We start from the raw sequence: 23,103 nt of genomic DNA on the forward strand, positions 1-23,103 counted from the left end.
CAGATCCACACAACTATCTCACGAAACATGTGGGAGAGCTCAGATTTCTACGAAAGTTAGATGTCGAGCGTCACGCCCCCCATGATAATAAGCCCCCAATTCCACCCATGACAGCCAAGCTCCCTTTAAGACCACCTCCCAACTATGTCCAGACTGCTATATTTCAGGAGTATAAAATAATACAGCCAACACCTAAATGCGCAGTCAACCAACATGGAGACAAGGTTGTTGTCAAGAATCTGGGATACCCTACTTATATATTGCGAAAGGACTATGGACTTATGCCTCAGTACCTGCAGAAGCACAATGAAAAAGAAAAGAAAGCTCAAGAGGTCGCTATTAGGGCCGAGAAAGAGATAAAGGAAACTATTGTGAGAGAAAAATTGGAGGAGCAACAAGCTGCTTTGGAAGGCCTGAAGAAATTGTGGAGCAGGCTGAACTATGAGTACTGTTGTCTCCCACTGATCTTAGAAACTCGGGGTTTTAAAAACCACAAAAAGTATCTGGAAGATAGTCTAGACTGGGTGGAAAAAAGCATCAAATACTTGGAGAAATACCGGGCCAGACACCCATTTCAAATGTTTTCAGAGCTACAGGGCACAAAGCATTAATATTTGCACAGTATCATTAGATACTATTGGTGGTGGCAGCTCAATCTGTAGGGAGCTGGGCTGAGAAGAGGAGGGTTCAGGATTCAAGCACCAGTGTGGACAAAACATGGAAGGTTTCTGGTAGTAGGGGAAGTTGCTGGAACATCTTCAGTGCACTACCGTGGTATCCTTGAGCAAGGTACCGAACCCATAAATGCTCCTATAGGGCCCTGTGATGAACTGGAGACTCACCCAGGGGTTCCCCATGAACCTGAGAGACAAGACGAGTATCTTCAGACAAGAAAAGTTTATGCAGAGAACTATAGGCACTGTCTTTTGCCTTCCAGGCTGGACTACTGCAATTCTCAACATATGGCCAAGCAAAAACCTTCAAGACCTTCAACAACTGATGAAAAAACTGTGTTGCTGCACATAAACACAAATTAAGACAATTGTTTTATGCCACCCCCCTACGCTCTTATATTTCTTTATTAATTGCTAATTATATTGTTAATTACTAATTCACTCATTCAATTCAATTGAATAGGTTTGTGTATGTCAAAGGTGGTTGTTCTAAGACTGTAGGGAACACTCTGCTTCCTCTAAGACTGTGAATAAGTAAACAGTTTTGTTTACATCACAGTACCTTGGAGTTTGTTTTGAATCAGCTTATTATTACAGGTTGACTGACACAATTTACTTCTCATGCATTCTAATTGCATCTCAGTGCATGGACCTGTGGACAATGGATCGGCATAAGTGTTTTTTTTCCCCATTGCTGTAAAACTAGACCTGAATTTAAAAGGATGGGGTCACAAATACACCTAGCCCCTTCTAGAGGTACATGGAGTGCTGCATTGAACCTTGAAGAAGTTGAGGTCTTTCTTGAATTCAGCAGTTACTATGGCAGATTTCTCCAAAAATGTGAAGCCACTAAATGCGGTAACAGCTGGATATCCTCCAAATAGCAAAGCAAAATGTAGAAAAGACAATCTCCAAACTTGCAACCCCAAGGAACCATTTTTTGAGCATTAGATTGACTCCTGTGAGCTGACTTTTGACAGAATAATGTAGAAGCAAACTTTGCCACCTATTCTGGGTTGTGCTAATCCTAAACTTAACCTGCTCCACATGGATGCCAGTGCAATAGGGTTAGGTCCAGCTTTATACCAACAGCAAGTTGGTGAGCACAGTGATTGCGTCTGCAAGTTGAGGTTTGTCTAGGAGTAAAGCTGCACATTCGGCACATAAGTTGAAGTCTGTGGCCCTTACATGGGCTGTCACAGAAAAATTACTAAGTATGTTTTACTGCTAGTTTTACTATCACCAATAGTAACCCTCCCTACATACATCCTAAACTCAGCCAAACCTGATGCAACTGGTTATAGATAGCTCTTCTAAATGTCTAAATGTAAACCAAACAGAGCGGCATTTGAGTAGCATTGGCAATAAGTCATTAATATTGTGCAGGACATCAGAACATCATCAATTCAGTCTTAATAAGGCCACCTGCCTTGACTCACATATGAACTTAAGTGCCATTCCATTCCTAACCCATAGGGTTCAATATGATGTTGGCCCACCTTTTGCAGCTATTACAGCTTCAACTGTTCTGGGAAGGCTGTCCACAAGGTTGCGGAGTGTGTTTATAGGAATTTTCGACCATTCTTCCAAAAGCGCATTGGTGAGGTCACACACTGATGGTCGAGAAGGCCTGGCTCTCAGTCTCCACTCTAATTCAAACTGTTCCCACAAGGTTGGGAGCATGGAATTGTTAAAAATGTTTTGGTATCCTGGAGCATTCAAAGTTCCTTTCACTGGAACTAAGGGGCCAAGCCCAACTCCTGAAAAACAACCCCACACCATAATTCCTCCTCCACCAAATTTCACACTCAGCACAATGCAGTCCGAAATGTACTGTTCTCCTGGCAATCTCTAAACCCAGACTCATTCATCAGATTGCCAGATGGAAAAGCATGATTCATCACTCCAGAGAACGCGTCTCCACTGCTCTAGAGTCGCTTTGCATTGGACTTGGTAATGTATGGCTTAGATGCAGCTGCTTGGCAATGGAAACCCATTCCATGAAGCTCTCTGCGTACTGTACGTGGGCTAATTTGAAGGTCACATGAAGTTTTGAGCTGTGTAGCAACTGACTGTGCAGAAAGTCGGCGACCTCTTTGCAATATGTGCTTCAGCATCCGCTGACCCCTCTCTGTCAGTTTACGTGGCCTACCACTTTGTGGCTGAGTTGCTGTTGTTCCCAAACTCCTCCATTTTCTTATAAGAAAGCCAACAGTTGACTTTGGAATATTTCGGAGCAAGGAAATTTCACGGCTGAGTTTGTTGCACAGGTGGCATCCTATGACAGTTCCACGCTGGAAATCACTGAGCTCCTGAGAAAAATCAAATACATCTGCCCAACAGCTTGATAGACCAACCCCTGTTGCCCCTTTGGGCACTTCACTTGCTCACATCAGCACATCGCATTGCGCTTTGAGCAACCAGAGTCACCACAGGTGAATTAATTGCTTCTGGTGTGAATGCAGCATTAGCCTTTTGAATTCTTGTTGATGATCCGCATTTGTCTCTTTCACAGTAATTGCAAGGCCTGAAGAACCACCTGCGACGTTCTAAAGTTTGGCATCATTTTGATCTCATAGCACCATATAAGGTATAATGTAATTCATATCATACATTTTATGTTTCCATAATTGAATTGTATTTTTAATTTTTAAATGGGTCTCAAAATTACAATTGCTTGTAGGTGTGGTGTTTGCAATGCACACAAGAGTTGTCTTACAGCAACAACACATCATGTATGCTGAGACATTTGCGTGCTCGGCATGACGACAAACATGACCGTGTCGACACTGGAAATCCTGACAGTAAGCTAAATATATAAGTATATATGTATGAGTCTATTGTAGATGTGTTGAAACATCATTTTTTTTATTCAGTCATTCATTGTCTTACTGTCTGTGTCATAGATATTTGAAAGAACAAATTCTGACAAGAGCTGAGGATCCCTTGATGAACTGGGTTTCTTGAAGGACAGGTATATCCTATGCCGTGGAAACTTGCATGCAAGTAGTTGTGCATCCCATCATCATTTGTTCCCTGTGAAAGGATATTTTCCCAAAGCTGGGGAAGCTGGTCAGCCAGAAGATGAGCAGACTGAAGCCTGCAAGAGCAGAAAAAATGATATTTCTCAATAAAAACCTGTGAAGAGGAAATAACTTGTCTGCTTCTGTGAATAATCATTCCAAATCAAACATACAAGTCCCCAAATGATAAACCATTATCTTTAAAGGTTTTCCTTAAAAACACTTCACACACACAAAAACAATGTTTCTGAATTCAAACACCATGATCATTTGCAAAGTAGGAAGGATCTCTAATCCTGTTAGCGACTTTTAGTACAGTTTTTAAATAAATCTCAAGGTGTTCAATAAACCCTTAACCAACACTGGACCCTTAATATAATTTGCATTTATTCTTTAGGTTAATCTTGAATGTGTTGTAAAATAAGGGGGAGAGCATCTGCATATTTTATTGTAAAAACAATATAATCATTATTTGGTATGAATGAACAAAATACCTGGAGGACCACAAGATGAACTTTTATTGGTGTCATGGAAACAGTGCCAGTGCTTCAGTAAAAATATTGACAAAAAGCATTAGTTGATTATTACTACAATATTTGTTGATAATTATGTTTATTGTGTCTTAGGGGGGTTTATTTAACTTTTAGATTATTAAACTTGCCAAACTGACCAAGGTGCATCGTTGTCATTCTTAAGCCATGATCATAAGAGGAATGTTACGTTGTGTGTATTTTCAGTGATGTCTGACGTCCAAATCTTCAGAAGTGTACTCAGACAGGCGCACGAACGAAGTTAACCACAAATTGAGACCAGAAGTCAATGTTGCTTTTCAACCTTGTACAAGGGGGGCTCCACTCCGTTACAGACACGTCTACTGTCGCGCTGTCCCGGAGAGAGACTCCATCCCATTGTTGGTTCTTTTATTAAAATCAGCACAAAACACAGCAAAAGGCGTTTCTTTGGTTACATAGTTTGCATCAGCCCAGTCGCATTGCACACTTGACTATATGGAAGTGGCTCTCAGCCTGTGCACAGGTACACAGCCTTGACAGCCCTAACTCCAGCAGATATAACACATTATTATTCTGTTCTCCTTACAAACATGCTCACATACAGTCCCCTGTCCACTTTATCCCAGTTAACTTTAACCTAGTTAATCCTTCTCGCATTATCCATAAAACTACTCTACTTTCATTAAAATAGCTATAACATTAAATGCAATTCACGATATTTTACAACATGTCTCTACAGTTTGGATTTTTCAAGATGTAAAGTGTCGGGATTTTGCCTCTGAAATAAAGAAAACTTTTTGCAACTTTTTGCAGATTTTGCAACTGAAATAAAGACTTTATTGTATGAGGATTCCTGTCTTTTATGTTAAAACTCTGGAGAAAAAAGAGGCAACCTTACAAAACAAAGATTTAGCACAAATGATGCCAAGGACTCTCTCTTTAGCACAAATTGTGTTGACATGCTAGTTGCTTCATAAGTGGTTCTTCCTCGTTATACAGCAGAACCCTATCAAAGGGATGGAAAACCAATGCAGTTGTTGTTCACATAAGAACAATTTTTTTAACTTAAAGGAACGAGTAAAGAAAAAACAAATAGCTTTGAATTGCGTCTCTTCTTAACTACCTCATCCTCTCAGCCAGCAGGTAAAACTACTCTGTCTTTAAATTGTCTTTTGTATACATACAGTAAATACGTGTGTTAGTGTGTGTGTGTGTGTGTGTGTGTGTGTGTGTGTGTTTGTGTTTGAAGGAGTCTTCCTGTTGCCATACTGCATCTTCACTGTGCTGAGTGGTCTGCCACTCTTCCAGCTGGAAACAGTGATGGGTCAGTACACACAAGAGGGGGCTGTCACCTGTTGGACAAAGATTTTCCCATTGGTTTAAGGTAAGATTTTGGTTTTAAAAAATGCATGTAATGTGGAAACTGGTAAATATCACATTAGGGACAGGACAGTGGATGGATAAGCTATTGAGGTGGGCCAGCCCTCCCTTGGGCTCCCCCATGTTGATGACCAAGTGGCATTGGACCCAGTAGAACACAGCTTTGTTGAAAGAATAACTTGTTTGTCTCAGTAAAAATTAAGTTCATAGTGAGACATTTTACAAATAAAACAAACTGAATTTCTGAGCCTCAAATCTTTCCCTTCATATATTAGTTAACTCTTAACATAGCATTTCTTTATTTCCTTCTTACAAGGACTGGATATTTTACCATAATTAAACATATATTTCAGAGTTCACACCGTTGTCCTGGCCTGGGTTGTTTTCTACCTGATCAACTCTTTTCGTGGAACTCTGCCTTGGGCCACCTGCAACAACCCCTGGAACACAGGTGAGTATGTAACAGAGGTGAAACCTATTCAACATATATTTCAACATACCGTATTTTCACGACTTCATGAACCAAGTATTGAAGCTGTTAGGTACCCAGCACTGAGAGGTACCATGTTCAAGGACACGAGGAAGTCGTAGAGATAGGAGGAGAAGGAATCATGAGGTCAGATTGACATAAATCTTGTGTGCACCAAATAAAAGAGGTGAGCGAGCAGCAGACGGACGGAGTTGAGAGAGGAAGCTTGAACTGCTGCTCAGCTCTCCCTTGCAAGGCCTCCTGTTGTTTGCGTGGTTGATCTGAGTCTGGTGAACGAACAGCGCGGGTGACCAAACATCACCCTCACACTGGAAAGGGGTGCAGTCTACTGGAAAGGTAAAATCCATAGTTCACAAAGCTGCAAGTCTAAGACAGTCTGGATATGTGTTTCAGTTTTCTTCAGACTTTTGAGTTTCTTCCCACTGATCAAAAATATGATCTTTCAGTTAAAAACTCTAAATTAACACAATGGTGTACATAAAATAGTTGTTAAAGAAAGTGGATGCATTGATAGTCTCTAGCACTGCCATGAGAAACAAACATTTTGACCTACGATAAGTAACCCAGACTATATTTGTTCACACCGTGACCACTTCGAATTTTGTTCCCCTCAGTTTTCAGGTAGTGTACCTCAGAGCTATATTTCCTTATGTAATGATGGCCATCCTACTGATCAGGGGGTTGACGCTTCCTGGAGCTCTGCAGGGTTTGGTTTACTACCTATATCCAGATGTTTCCCGCCTGGCAGACCTTCAGGTAAAACAGTGCAAGAATTTGTTGTAGCAACATAGCATTCCTTAAAGGATGTCACAAGTATTAATCACAAAGATACACAATGTTTTTTTTACTAGGTATGGATGGATGCCTGCTCTCAGGTCCTTTTTTCTTATGGCGTTTCAGCAGGAACACTAATCACCTTTGGGAGCTACAACAAGCTCAACAACAATTGTTGCAGGTAAGCCATCAAAATCTCAACAAACAGAACAGTTCCTACTATTTTTCCACCCTCTGCCACTCTTTCCTTGATGCAGAAATTTTATAAAGTAAAAAGATAACAGGAAGGTAATAAAATACTATATAAGCTAAATAATGCTTAAACCATACATCATAAAAATCTCATCCACATTCAGTAGTTATTGCACAATCCTTTGTTTTGTGGCACATCAATGGCTGTGAGATTAGTAAACTATTTTTCAGTCTGACTGAACCTGTATTTTCTGTATGAACAAGTGATTAAGATTAAGATTAACTTTATTCATCCCCGTGGGGAAATTGAATTATAGTAGCAGCGTATGCAGAGTAAAGAGACAGAAAAAATAAATACAGATAAGATTAGAATGTTATAAGCATATATACAGCATATATTATAAGCATATATACAGTATATAATATATACATAATATAATATATACATATTATAAGCATTATAAGCATATATACATAAATATAGAATAAATTAGAAATAAAATTACAACATGAACATTACACAGTTATTGTTATTGGCTGGGTTTGGATGAGTTATATAGTCTGATGGCGGATGGCAGGAATGACTTCCTGTACCGTTCCTTAGAGCAGCGAGGCTGCAGGAGTCTGTTGCTGAAGCTGCTCCTCAGTTTGGGCTGATAGGCAAACTGCAGAGGGTCCTGAAAGGGGCTCACCAGAGGTCTGAGGTGTGACAGCACCAGCCGCTCCATGACCTTCATAATGTGGGAGGTCAGTGCTATTGGCCTGTAGTCACTCGGTGCCACAGGATGGGTCTTCTTTGGCACCGGGACCAGGCAGGATGTCTTCCAAAGCACTGGGATCCTCTGAAGATGAAGGCTCTGGTTGAACAGGTGCTGCAGTATTCCACACAGCTGCCTGGAGCAGTTCCTCAGCACTCGTGGGCTGATGCCGTCCGGTCCGGCAGCCTTTCTCTGGTTGAGCCTCTCCAGCTCTCTCCTCACCTGGCCAGATGTGAAGGATAGTCCTGTCGGGGGGATGGGTGACATGCTGGGATCCATGTAGGGTGTCAGCAGGGGGGAGGGGGAAGAAGTTGGCAGAGGTGCCTGGCAGACCTTCAGGTAAAACAGTGCAAGAATTTGTTGTAGCAACATAGCATTCCTTAAAGGATGTCACAAGTATTAGGGGCTCTGGGAGGTGTGAAGGGGACCCATTGTTATCCAGAGGAATATTGGGACAGCTGGGGGAGGGGGAGCTAGAGTCAAACCTGTTGAAAAACTGGTTAAACTCATTAGCTTGGTCCACGTTCCCATCAGCTGAGCATATTCCTTTCTTCTGGAAGCCAGTGATTGTCCTCATCCCACTCCAAACATCCCTGGTCTGGTTCCTCTCCAGTCTCTCCTCCAGCTTCTTCCTGTAGGCGTCCTTGCTCTCCTTCAGACTGCGTTTCAGTTCCCTCTGTACACTCCTGAGCTCAGCCGGGTCCCCAGCAGTGAAGGCCCTCTTCTTCTTATTCAAAAGGGCCTTCAGGTCACTTGTCACCCATGGTTTGTTGTTTGGGTAACAACGTACCTTCTTGGTGGGGACGAAGTTCTCAGTGCAGAACTTGATGTAGTCGGAAACACAGTCTGTCAGTCCATCTAGGTCCTCACCATGTGGTTCACAGAGAGCAGACCAGTTGGTGGTCTCCAGGGCATCCCGCAGACAGGAGTCTTGAGTAAAGTGCTTGAGTAAATTATGTGGTTGTTGTGGTAAGGAGAACTGTCAAGTTTTAGATAGGGGTATGAGAGAGAAAGAGAGGCTCTGAATTATAGATGGACACCAACAGTTGTTGTTCCTCACTTAAACACTCAAGAAAGAATGTCTCTATTGGGCTTTCTTTAACAGCTCCCCTGTGTTATTGTCCAAGGTAAGATTTTTCATAACGGAGACTCTAAAGAACCAGTACTTAGATGATCTCAGCACTCAGCCCCCACCTATGAATAAGGGTTGAATGTCATTTTTGTTCTGATAAATGTCCACTGTGAGATCTTTATTTTTAGGAGTGTTAAGAAGCAAGATGTTTTCTCTGCACCACAACATCACATGCTCCACCTGCTCTTTATATGTTCACACATGGAATGAGTAAGTCTCATGCATGTCACTCTGAACAGCAGTTTGTGGTGGAAGAGCAGGTTAAAAGTAGACCTCGTGTTTAAGAAAGGTAAGTCTGCCTCAGGTGACTTCAATTCATTTTCTGCAGGCACAAGTGTAGTTCAGCTCCTCTGCAAAACATGCTTCACATTCAGCAACTTCAGGTTGATCCTGTAGTTGCTGATTACCTCAACTCCCTGCAACACCCTGCCTTGCTGTTGTTGTTCAGGTGGTTCTGTAGCCTGTAGTCTGCCTTCCAAATACTTCTCTTTAACCTGGTGGGGGCCGCACTGTAAAGAATGCTGTCGTCTACTGAGCAGCTGATTAACATCCTTTGTAATACAAGGCTTCTGATTGGGATAGACTTAATTGTGTTTGTCCACTGTTACAACTTCCATGCATTTCTTAATACAACATAGTACATTGTCAGTACATACCTCGAGCTCTGGCTGTTTAAAAATGCCCCAAATGATTATGTCAGGCGAAACTGCAGCGACTGAGCTGCTCAATCTGGCCAAGTTTTATGGTTTCTTGTGGTCGTAAGAGCAGAGTTAGAGCAAAGTATTTTCAGATCCTCATCCAATGTGTTACTGTTGCTCCTCTGCTGACACATTTTACATACTGAGAATTCCAATAATGTGGAGTATGTTACGAGACGGGGTTGAACAGGACCCGAACGCAGGCCAGGACACAATGGTGAAGTGGTCAAACAGCTTTATTTACGGCGGGGGGGGGGGCACACAAAGAACACGAAGGCAGCCCTCCAGGACTGCATGGCACCCAGGGAACGGGCGCGGCCCTCCAGGGTGCAGGGAAACGATGTGGCCCGCCACCAACACACGACGAGAGGACGAACAGACACGCTCACACAACGGCCATCCAGACAAAACAGACACCCTGGCACTGACAGGCAGGCACAACCTGCTTAAATAGGCAGCAAGATGTAAATTGCCTACAGGTGTGCCTGCCCGCAGTGCCAGCTGCCACCAATTGTGCTCCATCCCACCCTCTGCAGGACAACGACCGACACAACCCAGAAACCCCAACAGAGTAAACTCATCTGTTCTGCAGGTCCAGGACTATCCTTCATTGTCTTTCGTCAGGCTATTGCCATGATGCCCCTTCTTCAGCTCTCGGCTGTCTGCTTCTTCTTTATGCTCCTACTGCTGGAAATTGACACAATGGTGAGATGACACAAAATGCTCTATGCCCGATAGAAAACACTTTTTTTTTGAGTGTGTATGCATTTTCTTATATGTTCCAAATGACCCCTGTTAATATCCAAGAGGCAATGAGAGTGCCAATCTCTTGTTCTTCTTTCCCATTGGTCATGGACACAAACCCAAGTTACTTGAACTCCTTCAATAAGGGAGTTGGTCCAGTGCTATATGTCAAGGATTTGTGTTTTGTTTAAATAAAATGTTCTGCTAAAACTTTTCATCCTCCTGCTGTAAATCCTCCATGAGGAGTGTGACGTCTAAATAGGGAAACTGCAAATGACCTGCCACTCCACAGACAGCAGAATTGACTGTGTTTTAGAACCCCATCCCATAATATTTAGGCAATAGATCAACTTCACTATCCACCCCACCTTTTATGTCTCTCAGTTGAAGCCTGTATCCACCAGCTCTCTGTCCCTCTCTTTCCAAACCCCCACCTCCCCCCAGCTCATCGATGATAAGCCCACTTATGCGGTGCGGTGCCTGATGGACATCCGACGCAGAAGTCGGACTCTCCAGTACCTAGTTGACTGGGAGGGGTAAGGCACTGATGAGCGTTCCTGGGTGCCTCGCTCATTTATTCTGGACCCAGAGCTGATCACTCAGTTCCATCGTGATAACCCCAACAAAACGGGTGGGTCACCTGGAGGCTCCCATTGCTGAACTGCGGCCCTTGAGGAGGTACAAGATTCCTGATGCCTTCACCGCCGTAAGACTGGTTCTTACCAAGCACTCGTACCCTATTGCTGGGCAGCAGAGGAGGTACACCCATCTCAAGGGGCTTCCCATCCTGCCAATCGACCAGACCACTCCTCAAATCCTGATCGGAACTGACATCCCCAGCCTTGTTAATCCATTACAATCACCCATCGTGGGGCCACCCAGCAGAATGGTAGCCATTCTCACATGTGTGGACTGGTCCCTTCTGGGGCCAGCCTCTGGAGGCAGGCAAACCTAGAGGCAGCCACTGCTTGGACATCACCACGGCCTGGGCTTCGTAGGATAGTGAGTTCTCCAGAAATGTGGAGCACCTCTGGCAGATGGACACCCTACCCTTTAATGAAAAGGCAGCCACCCATTCCAAGGAGTATCAATCTTTATTTATATAGCGTCTGTTATAGTGAATAGCGTATGTTACAATCATAATTGTCTCTTTACAGAATCCCAGGGCCTGACCCCCAACAAGCAACAATGGAAAGGAAAAACTTCCCTTTAACAGGAAAAAACCTTTGGCAGGACCAGGCTTATGTAGGGAGAACCTCCTGCTGATTGCCAGCCGGGTAGAGAGTAAGGAGACAAGCGGAGGAAAGCGGGCACTCCTTCGAGGACAGCCAAGTATGGATACTGGCCAGGGAAGACCGCTGGTTTGAGAGGGGTGTCAAGGAAGCTATCCATGTCAAATTGGAAAAACCATCCTTAAACAGAGGTGGTGGGCTGAGGCACTTCCTATCACCCACGTACAATGCAGTCCTCCACTCCTTCCAACAATAAACCAAATGTTCACACCATTCCAGGAGACCTGGTGACTCACCACCAAGTGAGCCAGCAGACAAAGGGGAGACCTCAACCGAAACTAGGTGAATGACCCTACCAACGACCCTGCCAACGACTCTCAGGTGACCACTCAGGTCATTAACATGCCAATGGTCCACAGGGGCTATATTTTCAAGCTCGGTCCCCAGTGAGTTTAGAACTGAAGAAGCCTTCTGGGAAGAAGCAGAGGTAGCACTCACCAATATCTTACCCCTTATTGGTGAGCATTGGCTTTTACTCTGCAATTGGAAACTAAATGTCCTGCTCCTCCATAATACAGGCAGAGGTTGGCCTTGCATCATCGCTCCTTTTCTTCAGGATTGAGGGAGGTGCGTCCCAGCTGCATGGGCTCAGGATCCTCCCCTCGCCACACGGATGAGTAGGGGATCGGTATGATGAACTTCCCACAGGGGCAGACTGGCCCAAGATGCAATGCCTCCCTTCGATGCTTCTGCCTTCGCAGATTCAGGATTCTGAGATGCATGGGTAGTGGTCATCTCTATTATTTCTTCCAACGAGGAGGGCCTTTAATAGGATACCAGTTCATCCTTAATTAAGTCCACTACACCATGGTGGAAATCCCAAAAAAATGAAACTCTATGGGATAATCCGCCCCCGTATGTGCGCCCTGCTTCAGTCATATGAGCCCACCGGATGCATCTGCACCAAAGGATTTGAATCCCAAAACCTTACACAGCTCCACATCAAACCGGTCAAACAAAGCACAGGCAGATGAATGTCTCTCCCACTCAGCTGTTGCCCATAGCAGAGCTCTGCTGGTCAGCTGGTTAGTGACAAACACCACCTTTGCTTTCTCTGTGGCGAAGGTGTGGGGCTGCAGAGCAAACAGGAATGAGAAGTTGGTTAGGAAAGGGCAGCGGCCCCATCATAGCATTCCAGGTTTCCTGCCTGAGGTGCTGGGTCCGCAGTTGCCTGCAGGACAAGACCCAAAGCTGTAATATAAACAGGGGCAGAATCATCACCAGCAATAACAGGAGTAACAGTAACAGAGGGTGCAACATACATGATTTCTTGCGGATGGGAAAGCAGCAGATGACTTCAGAGCAGTATTCTCTCTTGAAAAAAATGGGCTGTTAGAGCTTTCAGAGAGATTAACTTTGAGGAGTCTTTCGCTGCTGTTACAGGATAACCTTGAAAATTAAATTACATTCACACCAAAGCCTGAGGACTCGACCATGTAAGAGAATTTAGTTCACAGAAGCACCAACAATTTTGACTGGTCTGCTTCTTTGACAAAAAAAAAAGTGGTTGTATTTTATTTTACATGAACACATGGGAACATGCCAAGAAATCCATTTTACATTTTTCACATGTTTGATGCAACACAATCATATTTGGGCTTAATATAACTGTATACTCATGCCTATAACGACTAAATCATTACTAAACTGCAGTGTGCATTTTGTGTCAGGGTTTTGGGGTTGTGTCGGTCATTGTGCTGTAGGGGGTGGTGTGGGGCACAATTGGTTGCAGCTGGCACTGCTGGCAGGCACACCTGTAGGCAATTTACATTGGGCTGCCTATTTAAGCAGGTGGCGCCTGCCTGTCAGTGCCAGGGTGTCTGTTTGTGTTGTGTGGCTGTTTTGTTAGTCTTGTCAGTGTGTCTGTTGGTCTCCAGGCTGTCTGTTTGTCTTCCTTCGTCGTGTGAGGGTGTTTGTTCGGGTTCCCTCGTCGTGTGTTGGATCTGCGGTCCTGGAGGACTGCTTCTGTTCCCTGTGCTCGGCTGTCCTGGAGGGCTGCCCGCGTCTTCCTTGTGTTGCTCCCCTTCCCCCGTAAATAAAACCTTGTGACTATTTTACTACTGTGTCCTGGCCTGCGTTCGGGTCCTGTTCACCCCCCTCTGTGACATTTTAATTTAAATTGCCTGTTTAGGACCAATAGCATTATGAGAATCTGTGGAAGCGAAGCTATTTTATCAGATACATCTGTTTCATTCTTCATTGGGACAGATAATTAGAGCCTGTGACACGAAAACCTTCACAAATCTTCAGCCAATGAATGGCTCTTCCTTGTTTTTATTACATTTCACCTACACTTGGCTGCCTTGGTCTAAGAACGGTTGCGCAGTTGCAATCTAGAGCTGACACGATAACACCATCATGCAGAGCAAAGCAGAGAAGAGGGAGCAGTGGACGAGGAAAAGGGAATACATCCTGGCATCAGCAGGCAACATGGTCGGCCTGGGTAATGTCTGGAGATTCCCTTACCTGTGCTACAAAAATGGAGGAGGTGAGCAAAGTTTAAAAATTAATCTCTTAAGGTAATCTTTTGCCTGCAATGAGAATTAGTTATTGATATGTACAAATAACTAATGGCTGGCTGAACTAGTTTTGGTGGCCAAACCTGAAAAGTGTTGTGGGACAAAGAATATACACTAAATAAAAGTGAACAGAGGTAGTTTATCTTTGATTCTACAGTCATAGCTAAAAATTTTCAGCCACAATCAAATGTAGTCGCATTGCTGAATATCATGTGATTTGTTTTACTCCATGTTCTGATATTAGTATTATTTGATTTGAAATCTGACCTAGTAAACATTTAAAAATTCCTCTGAAAAATCCTCCTTCTTTTAACTAGATTAACAAGTGGACTGATAAATTTGACCACGGACCTGTACCCCGTAAAGTGCTCTCTGTTCCACTGAAGTTTCTGGTTTCTTGCGTGTCCAGGTGTATTCCTGTTGCCATACTGTTTCTTTGCTGTGCTCTGTGGTGTGCCGCTCTTCTTGCTGGAAACTGTGATTGGTCAGTACACACAAGAGGGGGCTGTCACCTGTTGGACTAAGATTTGCCCACTTTCAGAAGGTAATATCTCCCCCTTCAGTTATAATCATGCAGAAACAGATAGGGTGTGAATAATGCATGTGAATATATGATACAATGACTGAATTGTATTCTGAAGGTGTTGAGATCCTGCCTCAGGTTCAAAAACCTTGAGAAAACATTTTTTAATGCAACTGCTCACACAAATTGCTCCATCCATCCATCCAGGGTATTTCCTGGACCAGTCCCCATCTCCTAACAGGGCTGACATAAAAAGACCCACCATCCGTCTCACTGTCATTCACACCTGATGTAAACTCAAAGTCATCAACAGGCCTAACCCTCAGCTACATTCCTTTGCACTGTGGGAGGAAGCCAGACTAACCAGATCAAACCCAACACTAATAAGGGGAGGGAGGGGAAATATGCAACCTCCCCACTGTAACGCTCCTGGCCTCCAGGGAATTCTCACCCAGAAACTTCTTGCCATGAGGTGACAGCACTCTGCTGCAACAGGTTGCCTCGTAAACACAAGCATACCAGTACTAAAATCTCATCTCATAATCTCGGACAAAGGGATATCAGTCATAGAATAAATGTTCCAAGGCTTTAAGTAAATTTAGCAATCACAGATGAGTTAAAAGGGTGTATGTAAATAACTTGTTTTGTTCAGGTCCACTTGTAAATTCGATTTTAAGTGAAATCTAAGATTCAGTTTGCAAGAATCAACTCGGAGCTTAAACTCAGTTTCTGCTTTATTGTTTTCCTAAAGGTACCGGCTATTTTATCTTAATAATCCAGCTTTACTCTAGAGTGTATACTATTGTCCTGGCCTGGGCCCTGCTGTACATCATCTACTGTTTCAGAGACCCTCTCCCTTGGGCCACCTGCAGCAGTCCTTGGAACACAGGTCAGGGTGAAGGATTTGTAGCACGTTAAATGTGTGTTTTGTTGTAAATGGCTACTTTATATTCGCCTTCCCACAGACAGATGTGTCGACCTGTCCTCCGTAAATCTGACTACTCTGCAGAGGGAAAACCTGACAGTAAACGTCACATCTGGAAATCTAACCAAGTCTGCAACCATTGAGTTCTGGGAGTGAGTCTACATCAGCACATGGATCTGATGGGACATGAGTGTCTAAAGTGACTGTGGAATCTTGTCATGTAGGAGAGGAGTGCTGTCCATGTCAGGGGGAATAGAGGAGTTGGGCAAAGTAAAGTGGGAGTTGCTGCTGTGTCTGCTTTGCTGCTGGATGGGCTGTTACTTCTGCATCTGGAAAGGGGTTCGATCCACCGGAAAGGTGTGTGTGTGTGTGTGTGTGTGTGTGTTTGAATATTGTTTACCCATATTTACCTGAAAGGCATGAAATCAATAAGCATTTGAATTTTCAGGTAGTGTACTTCACAGCCATATTTCCTTATGTAATGCTGGTCATCCTTCTGGTCCGGGGGCTGAGTCTGCCTGGAGCCATGCAAGGTGTGGTTTTCTACCTGTATCCAGATGTGTCTCGACTGGCAGACCTTCAGGTAAGTTATCTTGGACAACAATGGTTTATGATTTTGTTTCCTACTATTTATTTATCTGTCTAATTTCTAGGTGTGGCTAGACGCTTGTTCTCAGGTGCTCTTCTCCTATGGTGTTTCGTCAGGAACTCTAATCACATTTGGGAGCTACAACCGATTAAAAAACAACTGTTGCAGGTAAGAGACCATAAAACAGAATATTCTTAGCTATATCACTCAAGCTACATCATAGCAGTAGGGAAAAGCATAGCATGACAGTTAGCACAACATGAATAGGTGGTGATCTTGTGGACCAGGTTCCTGTATGAAGACATCCTCTCATGTTGGTGGTGGTGGAGTTGGAAGCTATGTCATTTCTACCTATAAAATTACACAGAATTCTTGCTTAGGTTTTTATGAAGACCTCCCATTGGTATAAATGATTATGTGTGTGTTCAGGGACACTGTGTGGTTGTGTTTGCTGAACAGCTGCACCAGTTTTGTTGCTGGATTCACAGTCTTCTCAGTTCTGGGCTTCATGGCCCAAAAACAGGACGTTCCCATTAGCATGGTGGTTGACTCAGGTTGGTATATGAAAGCTCAGTTTTATGTTTGTTAGGTGCCAGATCTTCATGCATCGTTAAATGTTCCTGGTTGATTTTCCAGGTCCAGGATTGGCATTCATTGCTTTTCCTCAGGCAGTCACCATGATGCCCCTCCCTCAGTTCTGGGCTGTGTGCTTCTTCCTTATGCTCATGTTTTTGGGGTTGGACACAGTGGTGAGTTGAATATATTGTTTGTGGAGGAAGAGATATTTTTGTGTTTTGTTAGTTATTTTGGCATTCCAAAATAATGGGAGGATATAAATTAGAGGTGGGTGGATTGTTTGTACTCTACACTTAAACTTGTTTTGCAGGTTCCTACTTTAAGTGCAATCCAATTGAAGGAAATGTCAAAACAATAATCCACTTTTTTTTCTTTTTGCATGTTTTTGCCACTGTTGCGCTGCCCGTTGTGGGACAAATAAAGGAATCTGAATCACTAATTTTGTTGCTGTTGACTTTCATTTTTAACCTTTAGTAATTTTTGGTGTTGATGAAGGAAAATGTATTGCTCATAAGTTGATCCCCTGCTAACATGGGCTAATGTGTCAGTTTTCAGGTCTGGAGACTATAACATCAGCAATTATAGACCTTTTCCCAGGACAGATGCGCAGACCCTGGCGTAGAGAAATCTTTCTTGTCATCTTTTGCTCCATGTTGTTCCTTGTACAGATCTTGTTCATCACTGAGGTATTTGTCTTAAGTGGACATAATCCAATGTTAGGCTGAGCAGTTCTTAGTGTTGTTTGAAATTTTAAATTTGATTTGACATTTAAATTGTGGGTATGCCAAACAACTATACCTACATCAGCCTCAAAGGCAGGATGAATAAATAGCAGCTCAACAGGCATCGCAATGGCACTGTTTTGTGATTCACAGGGGGGAGTGTACCTGTTCCAGCTGGTTGATTACTATGCAGCTAATGGAACATGTATCATGTTTGGATCCATCATCCACTGTGTGGCTGTTGGCTGGGCATTTGGTAAGTGATACAATCTTCTATGACCGAGTTGCCATAAACTGTTCAGGTGAAAAAATGTTAAAGGTCAATGACTGTATGTACATCATGTGATGGTGATCCCTGACTTTCTAATCATTACCACTAAATTTCTGTGCAGGAGCTGATAAGATTTGCGATGTGCTTGAAGATATTACAGGACATAGACCCTGGGCTTTTTACAAACTGTGCTGGCGCTACTTTACCCCACTGATCTGCACAGTAAGTACAAAATCACCAAAAGAAGACGATGGTAAATTGGTGTGAGAGCCACAGTCGGCACATGTTTGAATGATGTGTTTTTCCTTCAAGGTTTGCTTCATTTGCTCATTCATAAACTATCAACCTCTGATATCCAGTAATGGTTATGAGTACCCAGCATGGGCCTATTCTCTCGGCTGGGCTATGGCCTTGTCCTCGATAGTTACAATACCTATATATGCCATCGGGAAGCTCTGCCTGACTAAGGGGACCCTCAGACAGGTAGGAAAATCAACACATCAACTACCAAATCTCCAAACTAGAACAAACTGTTGAATCTTTGGCTAATTTTCTTTTCCGGTCCCCTCTGTCCTCAGCGTCTGATGGTCCTGTGGTATCCTGCTGATGGAAACAACCCTAATACAGAACACACTGCAAAGGAAACAGAGCTGCAACATCTCTCAGCCCCCCCATCCTGAAAAATGATGGACCTTTTAAGCACAACTGATGAGAAATAGCACCTGCTAATCGCAGAAGACTATATATATAGCTACAATACAATAATATTAGTTACATACAATACAATAGTTACAATACATTTGTTACAGACAACTTAGTACACAAAGACAGAACCCAAGATGCAGACATGAGGCAAAAATCCCAACGTGAAAAAATGTATTTCCAAAATTCACAACAGTACCATTGTAACCCAAACGTGCCGACTTTGTGAAGTCTGTGAGCGCTCGGTTATCAACGGCAAGGTCGAAGCGCTCTGACGCAGATCGGCAGGTGCTGGCTGCTTTAGCCGCAGGTGTGGAAGTGGCCAGTACGAGCCAAAAAACAGATCATCCACTCCCACTAGAGGAAAAACAAAACAAGGAAAGCAGAAAATACAAGCCTGTGACAACAGTAAACCCCATATGTGGTTGCTTTTGTTTCCAAAAGATTTTCATATAGATGTAATATAATAATAAAAATCATATTACATATTATCTAAACCAAAAGGACTTGTGTTTTTCTTCCATAATTGTCTATAATGTCTTTCTGGAACTTTCCTCAAATTTTAACAATTGGTTCTTGTTGCATCATGCTATTTTCCTATCAAGTCATTTGGCACTGCTACATATTATTCTACTTGTAATGAATTAATAGTTTTGTGCATGTTTTCTATTATTTTCTGTTATTGAGACTGTTTCTTTACCCTTTCTTTACCACAAGGAAGACAGAGTTTTTTACTTTTAACACTACATTTTTTACAATAATAAATAGAATAAAATATATATTGAATAATCACTCACTCATTGTTAAAGGAAGTAGTTTGAGAGTTTTTGCTAAAAAAAACCCAAAAAACTCTCTTCTTCGCCCCTCCTGGGTGGTGCCTCCTTCCTTCAGACTCGGGTCCTCTACCAGAGGCCTGGGAGTCTGAGGGTTCTGCGCAGGATCTTAGCTGTTCCTAGGACTGCGCTCTTCTGGACAGAGATCTCTGATGTGGTTCCTGGTATCTGTTGGAGCCATCAACTCAGGTTGGGTGTTACTGCCCCTAGTGTACCAATCACTACTGGGACCACTGTTGCCTTCATGCCCCACATTCTCTCCATCTCCTCCTTCAGCCCTTGGTACTTCTCCAGCTTCTCGTGTTCCTTCTTTCTTATGTTGCTATCACTCGGGATTGCTACATCTATCACCACCACTGTCTTCCGGTGTTTATCCACCACCACTATGTCAGGCTGGTTGGCCACCACCATCTTGACAGTCTGGATCTGGAGGTCCCACAGGATCTTGGCCTGCTTGTTCTCCAGCACTTTTGGGGGTGTCTCCCACCTGGACCCTGGGACCTCCAGTCCATACTCAGTGCAGATGTTCCTGTACACTATGCCAGCCACCTGGTTATGCCGCTCCATGTATGCCTTGCCTGCCAGCATCTTGCACCCTGCTGTGATGTGCTGGACTGTCTCAGGGGCATCTCCACACAGTCTGCACCTGGGGTCTTGTCTGGTATGGTAGACCCTGGCCTCTATTGCTCTGGTGCTCAGGGCCTGTTCTTGTGCAGCCATGATTAGTGCCTCTGTGCTGTCATTCAGTCCGGCCTTTGTCAGCCACTGGTATGTTTTCTCGATATCAGCCACTTCCTCAATTTGTCGGTGGTACATTCCATGCATGGGCTTGTCCTTCCATGGTAGCCCCTCAGGTTCCTCCTCCTTGGTGGGCTTTTGTAGCCTGAGGCATTCACTCAGCAGTGGGTCAGTGGGGGCCATCTTCTTGATGTACTCTTGGAGGCTTGTTGTTTCCTCCTGGACAGTAGTTCGGACACTTACTAGTCCTCGGCCCCCTTCCTTTCGCTTTGTGTACAGCCTCAGGACACTGGAATTAGGCTGAAACCCTCCATGCATGGTGAGGAGCTTCCTTGTCTCGATGTAAGTGGCTTGTATCTCTTCCAGTGGCCAGGGTATTATGCCAGCAGGGTATCTGATTACTGGCAGGGCGTAGGTGTTTATGGCCTGGATCTTGTGCTTACCATTCAGCTAATTTTTCAGGACCTGTCTTAACCTCTGCAGGTATTTGGCTGTGGCTGACATCCTAGCTGCCTCCTCGTGGTTACCATTTGCCTGCGGGATCCCCAGGTTTTTGTAGCTGTCCTGCACATCTGTGATGTTCCCTTCAGGTAGTTCAACCTGGTCAGTTGCAATCACCTTTCCCCTTCTAGATATCATCCGCCCACATTTATCTAATCCGAATGACATCCCGATGTCTTTGCTGTAGATATATATATATATATATATATATATATGTTCTATCAATAAAAGCCAGAGCAGACAGAGAACACATTGTTAAAAGGATTAAAAATCTGTTGAAACACTAAACCCCCTGTGAGTCTGCTGCATTCTGTAAAAACATGGAAAACAGTCTCGGACAGACCACAGAACAGATATTTTTTTGGCAACGCTGCGGTTTATAATTTAAAAGCATCGGTGACGGTGGCACCATGCAGGATCCTCCACTGAGGTCCTGTGAGAATAATTATTCTCTTATTATCGCTTAAATGCATCTGTATGTTTAGCACCTAAGCAGACGAAGAAGTAACAGAGTGTTTTCACTTTTCTTTTGATTTAATACAATTGTTCAGAGCACCAGATTTATTGTGAGACTGCTTATCTGAAACCTTGAGAGCGTCTAGTGAGGGGGTGAAACATCACAAAGTGATAACAAGCTGATGTGAATAAACGGAGGAGGTTTGCAGCGGAGCAGCAGAGCGACGGAGGGTGTTCCAGAGTGACCTGCTGCTCATTCTACCTGGCAAGGTCACCCAGGGAGAATGAGCAGCAGTTCATTCAGTGTCTGTGACTTTTTTTGATCCAAGCAGGGTTTTGCTGAGTTGCTCTGTTTCAACTCTAACAGTCTCCAGTTTTTTTTTGATGGGAGGCTGGTACAGAGTCCTCCACGGTGGGCTCTGTCCCCCAGTCTGTCCGTCCACACAGAGGCAGCTCTGCTGAGTAGCCCCAGAACATTAGTTGTCTTTACAATATTCAAATAAAAAGTACTTTTGTCTGCTCCATGAAGGCCCAGGTGTTCAGGAGAGGGTCGTTGAACTCCTCAGACCCAGGGCTCAGCTGGAGGTCTGGGAAGGTGTATGTGGGATCGGGCTTGATTGTTCCTCTGCCATACCACAGGAAAAGGTAAATAAGGATCCTCGATTTCTTGTTTATTCATTCAAATGCTTGAGCTCCACTATCTCATCCTCCAGATCTCTGATAGATCCGCCAATGTGCAGAGTGACATTGAGCATGTGCTGCTGACGCAACATTCTGATCTCTGTCTTCCCATAGTCCCACCACTGCTTTAGGCTGCTAAACTCATCCTTCCCCTGCCTAAAACCAGCCCCCCAAAAAAACTAAGAGCGTCTTAAAAACTCACATAAGAGGCTAAAATGTTGCTAATAAAAACAGCACATATAACCTAAACATGATCAGTAAAACACAAGGACAATATTACATGATTTAACCATATTAAAATTGTGTTTAAAACTGTAAAACCGATCTAAATGAGCTACAGACACACTGATTTAATTTTAATTTTAATCTTTACAGAGACCTGGTCCTCACCTTAACACCAAGTCTCAGCATTAAGCGGGAGAGATCCCCGCTACCACCACCAACCACCATCGCGTCAGATGCCAACCAGCCAGCCAAACGCTGACTGGTTCCCCACAAAAGAATGTAAGAATCTTATATAATTATATCTTATAATCTTCAAATAAATGCAGGCTGTTTTTGGTTGGTAAAACATGCTTTTTAGCTGGGTTCATTCTTCTCTTTCAGAAGCAAATGTTTTACAATGTAATTCCATTATTTTGGTACCATAAAACATTTGCATAAGTAAAATAAGTGTATTTTAAGTTGCAATACATTCTTAGGGGATACTCATGTTTGTGCTCAAGCCTTTAGTGCTGTTTGAGCAGGTAGTATAATTGACTGGTGATTCAACAAATGATATACTGTGACATAAAAAATGCTTAAAGGCACCTGGATAGAAGGTGAAACATCTTCAAAAGAAAAGAAAAACAGTCCAGTTGACACAGAAAATTACCTTGGAGGCAATTATATAATTTTGGCATAGTTCTCTGTTAGCTGTCAGGAGATATGAGAGGGTCATAAAGCATGAGCTTTTAATTTTGCCTTGAATAAAAAGTCAAAAGAAGTGTTGAAACTTGGTAACATATATCAGCTGCTTGGCTGTGCCAGCCAGAGTCTATTTCTTATTGTCATTCAAAAGAAGCTCCACCGTCATGACAACAGATTCCTTTTCCAAAATAGTGCAATTAATTCTGACAGCATGATAGGGTCTATTGAGGCCATGCTATAGTCAAAATAGTTGACAGTTAGAACCTAAACCTGTTCCAGCTATTTTATACTTGTCTTGTTCTGCATTTGTTGGTTTGGTACTTTGCTTAAGGTTACCTGGGCAACACTACACCCCTACACCTTCTATGTTTTGTCTGCCCTCAGAGTTGAACCAGGGAGCTTCTCAGCCCAACTCCAAACAGACTGAGCTATCACTACCCCACTGCTATTGTATACTAGGTTTGAAAAAGAAAATGTATGTCTCTATCA

General features: G+C 43.4%; 1 protein-coding gene and 2 long non-coding RNA genes across 3 annotated transcripts; all 3 read left to right on the plus strand.

Moving 5' to 3' along the window:
* The first annotated feature begins 3,103 nt into the window (after positions 1-3,103).
* Positions 3,104-3,780, plus strand: LOC115250020 (uncharacterized). The gene is made up of 3 exons (XR_003888600.1): positions 3,104-3,264; positions 3,358-3,478; positions 3,581-3,780. It is a non-coding gene; the product is annotated as an uncharacterized lncRNA (long non-coding RNA).
* Positions 3,781-6,278: 2,498 nt separating this feature from the next.
* Positions 6,279-7,062, plus strand: LOC115250019 (uncharacterized). Its single transcript, XR_003888599.1, has 3 exons — positions 6,279-6,415; positions 6,694-6,835; positions 6,931-7,062. It is a non-coding gene; the product is annotated as an uncharacterized lncRNA (long non-coding RNA).
* A 6,423-nt stretch (positions 7,063-13,485) lies between these two features.
* Positions 13,486-18,993, plus strand: LOC101076871 (sodium- and chloride-dependent GABA transporter 2-like). The gene is made up of 14 exons (XM_011603529.2): positions 13,486-14,157; positions 14,598-14,732; positions 15,463-15,600; positions 15,677-15,788; positions 15,861-15,993; positions 16,085-16,219; positions 16,290-16,393; positions 16,655-16,779; positions 16,862-16,974; positions 17,350-17,487; positions 17,677-17,779; positions 17,916-18,016; positions 18,107-18,277; positions 18,373-18,993. The coding sequence occupies exons 1-14, from the start codon at positions 14,028-14,030 to the stop codon at positions 18,472-18,474; spliced, it is 1,740 nt and encodes a 579-aa protein (XP_011601831.2). The 5' UTR covers positions 13,486-14,027; the 3' UTR covers positions 18,475-18,993.
* The last annotated feature ends 4,110 nt before the right edge of the window (positions 18,994-23,103 follow it).

This window comes from Takifugu rubripes, chromosome 5, assembly GCF_901000725.2.
Source record: "Takifugu rubripes chromosome 5, fTakRub1.2, whole genome shotgun sequence".
NCBI classification, from domain to species: domain Eukaryota; kingdom Metazoa; phylum Chordata; class Actinopteri; order Tetraodontiformes; family Tetraodontidae; genus Takifugu; species Takifugu rubripes.

Coding starts and splice junctions, on each gene's coding strand:
- LOC101076871 (XM_011603529.2), top strand. CDS start 14,028: ATGCAGAGCAAAGCAGAGAAGAGGGAGCAGTGGACGAGGAAAAGGGAA. Junction 14,158..14,597: donor GTGCTACAAAAATGGAGGAG/GTGAGCAAAGTT, acceptor TTGCGTGTCCAG/GTGTATTCCTGTTGCCATAC. Junction 15,789..15,860: donor GCAACCATTGAGTTCTGGGA/GTGAGTCTACAT, acceptor CTTGTCATGTAG/GAGAGGAGTGCTGTCCATGT.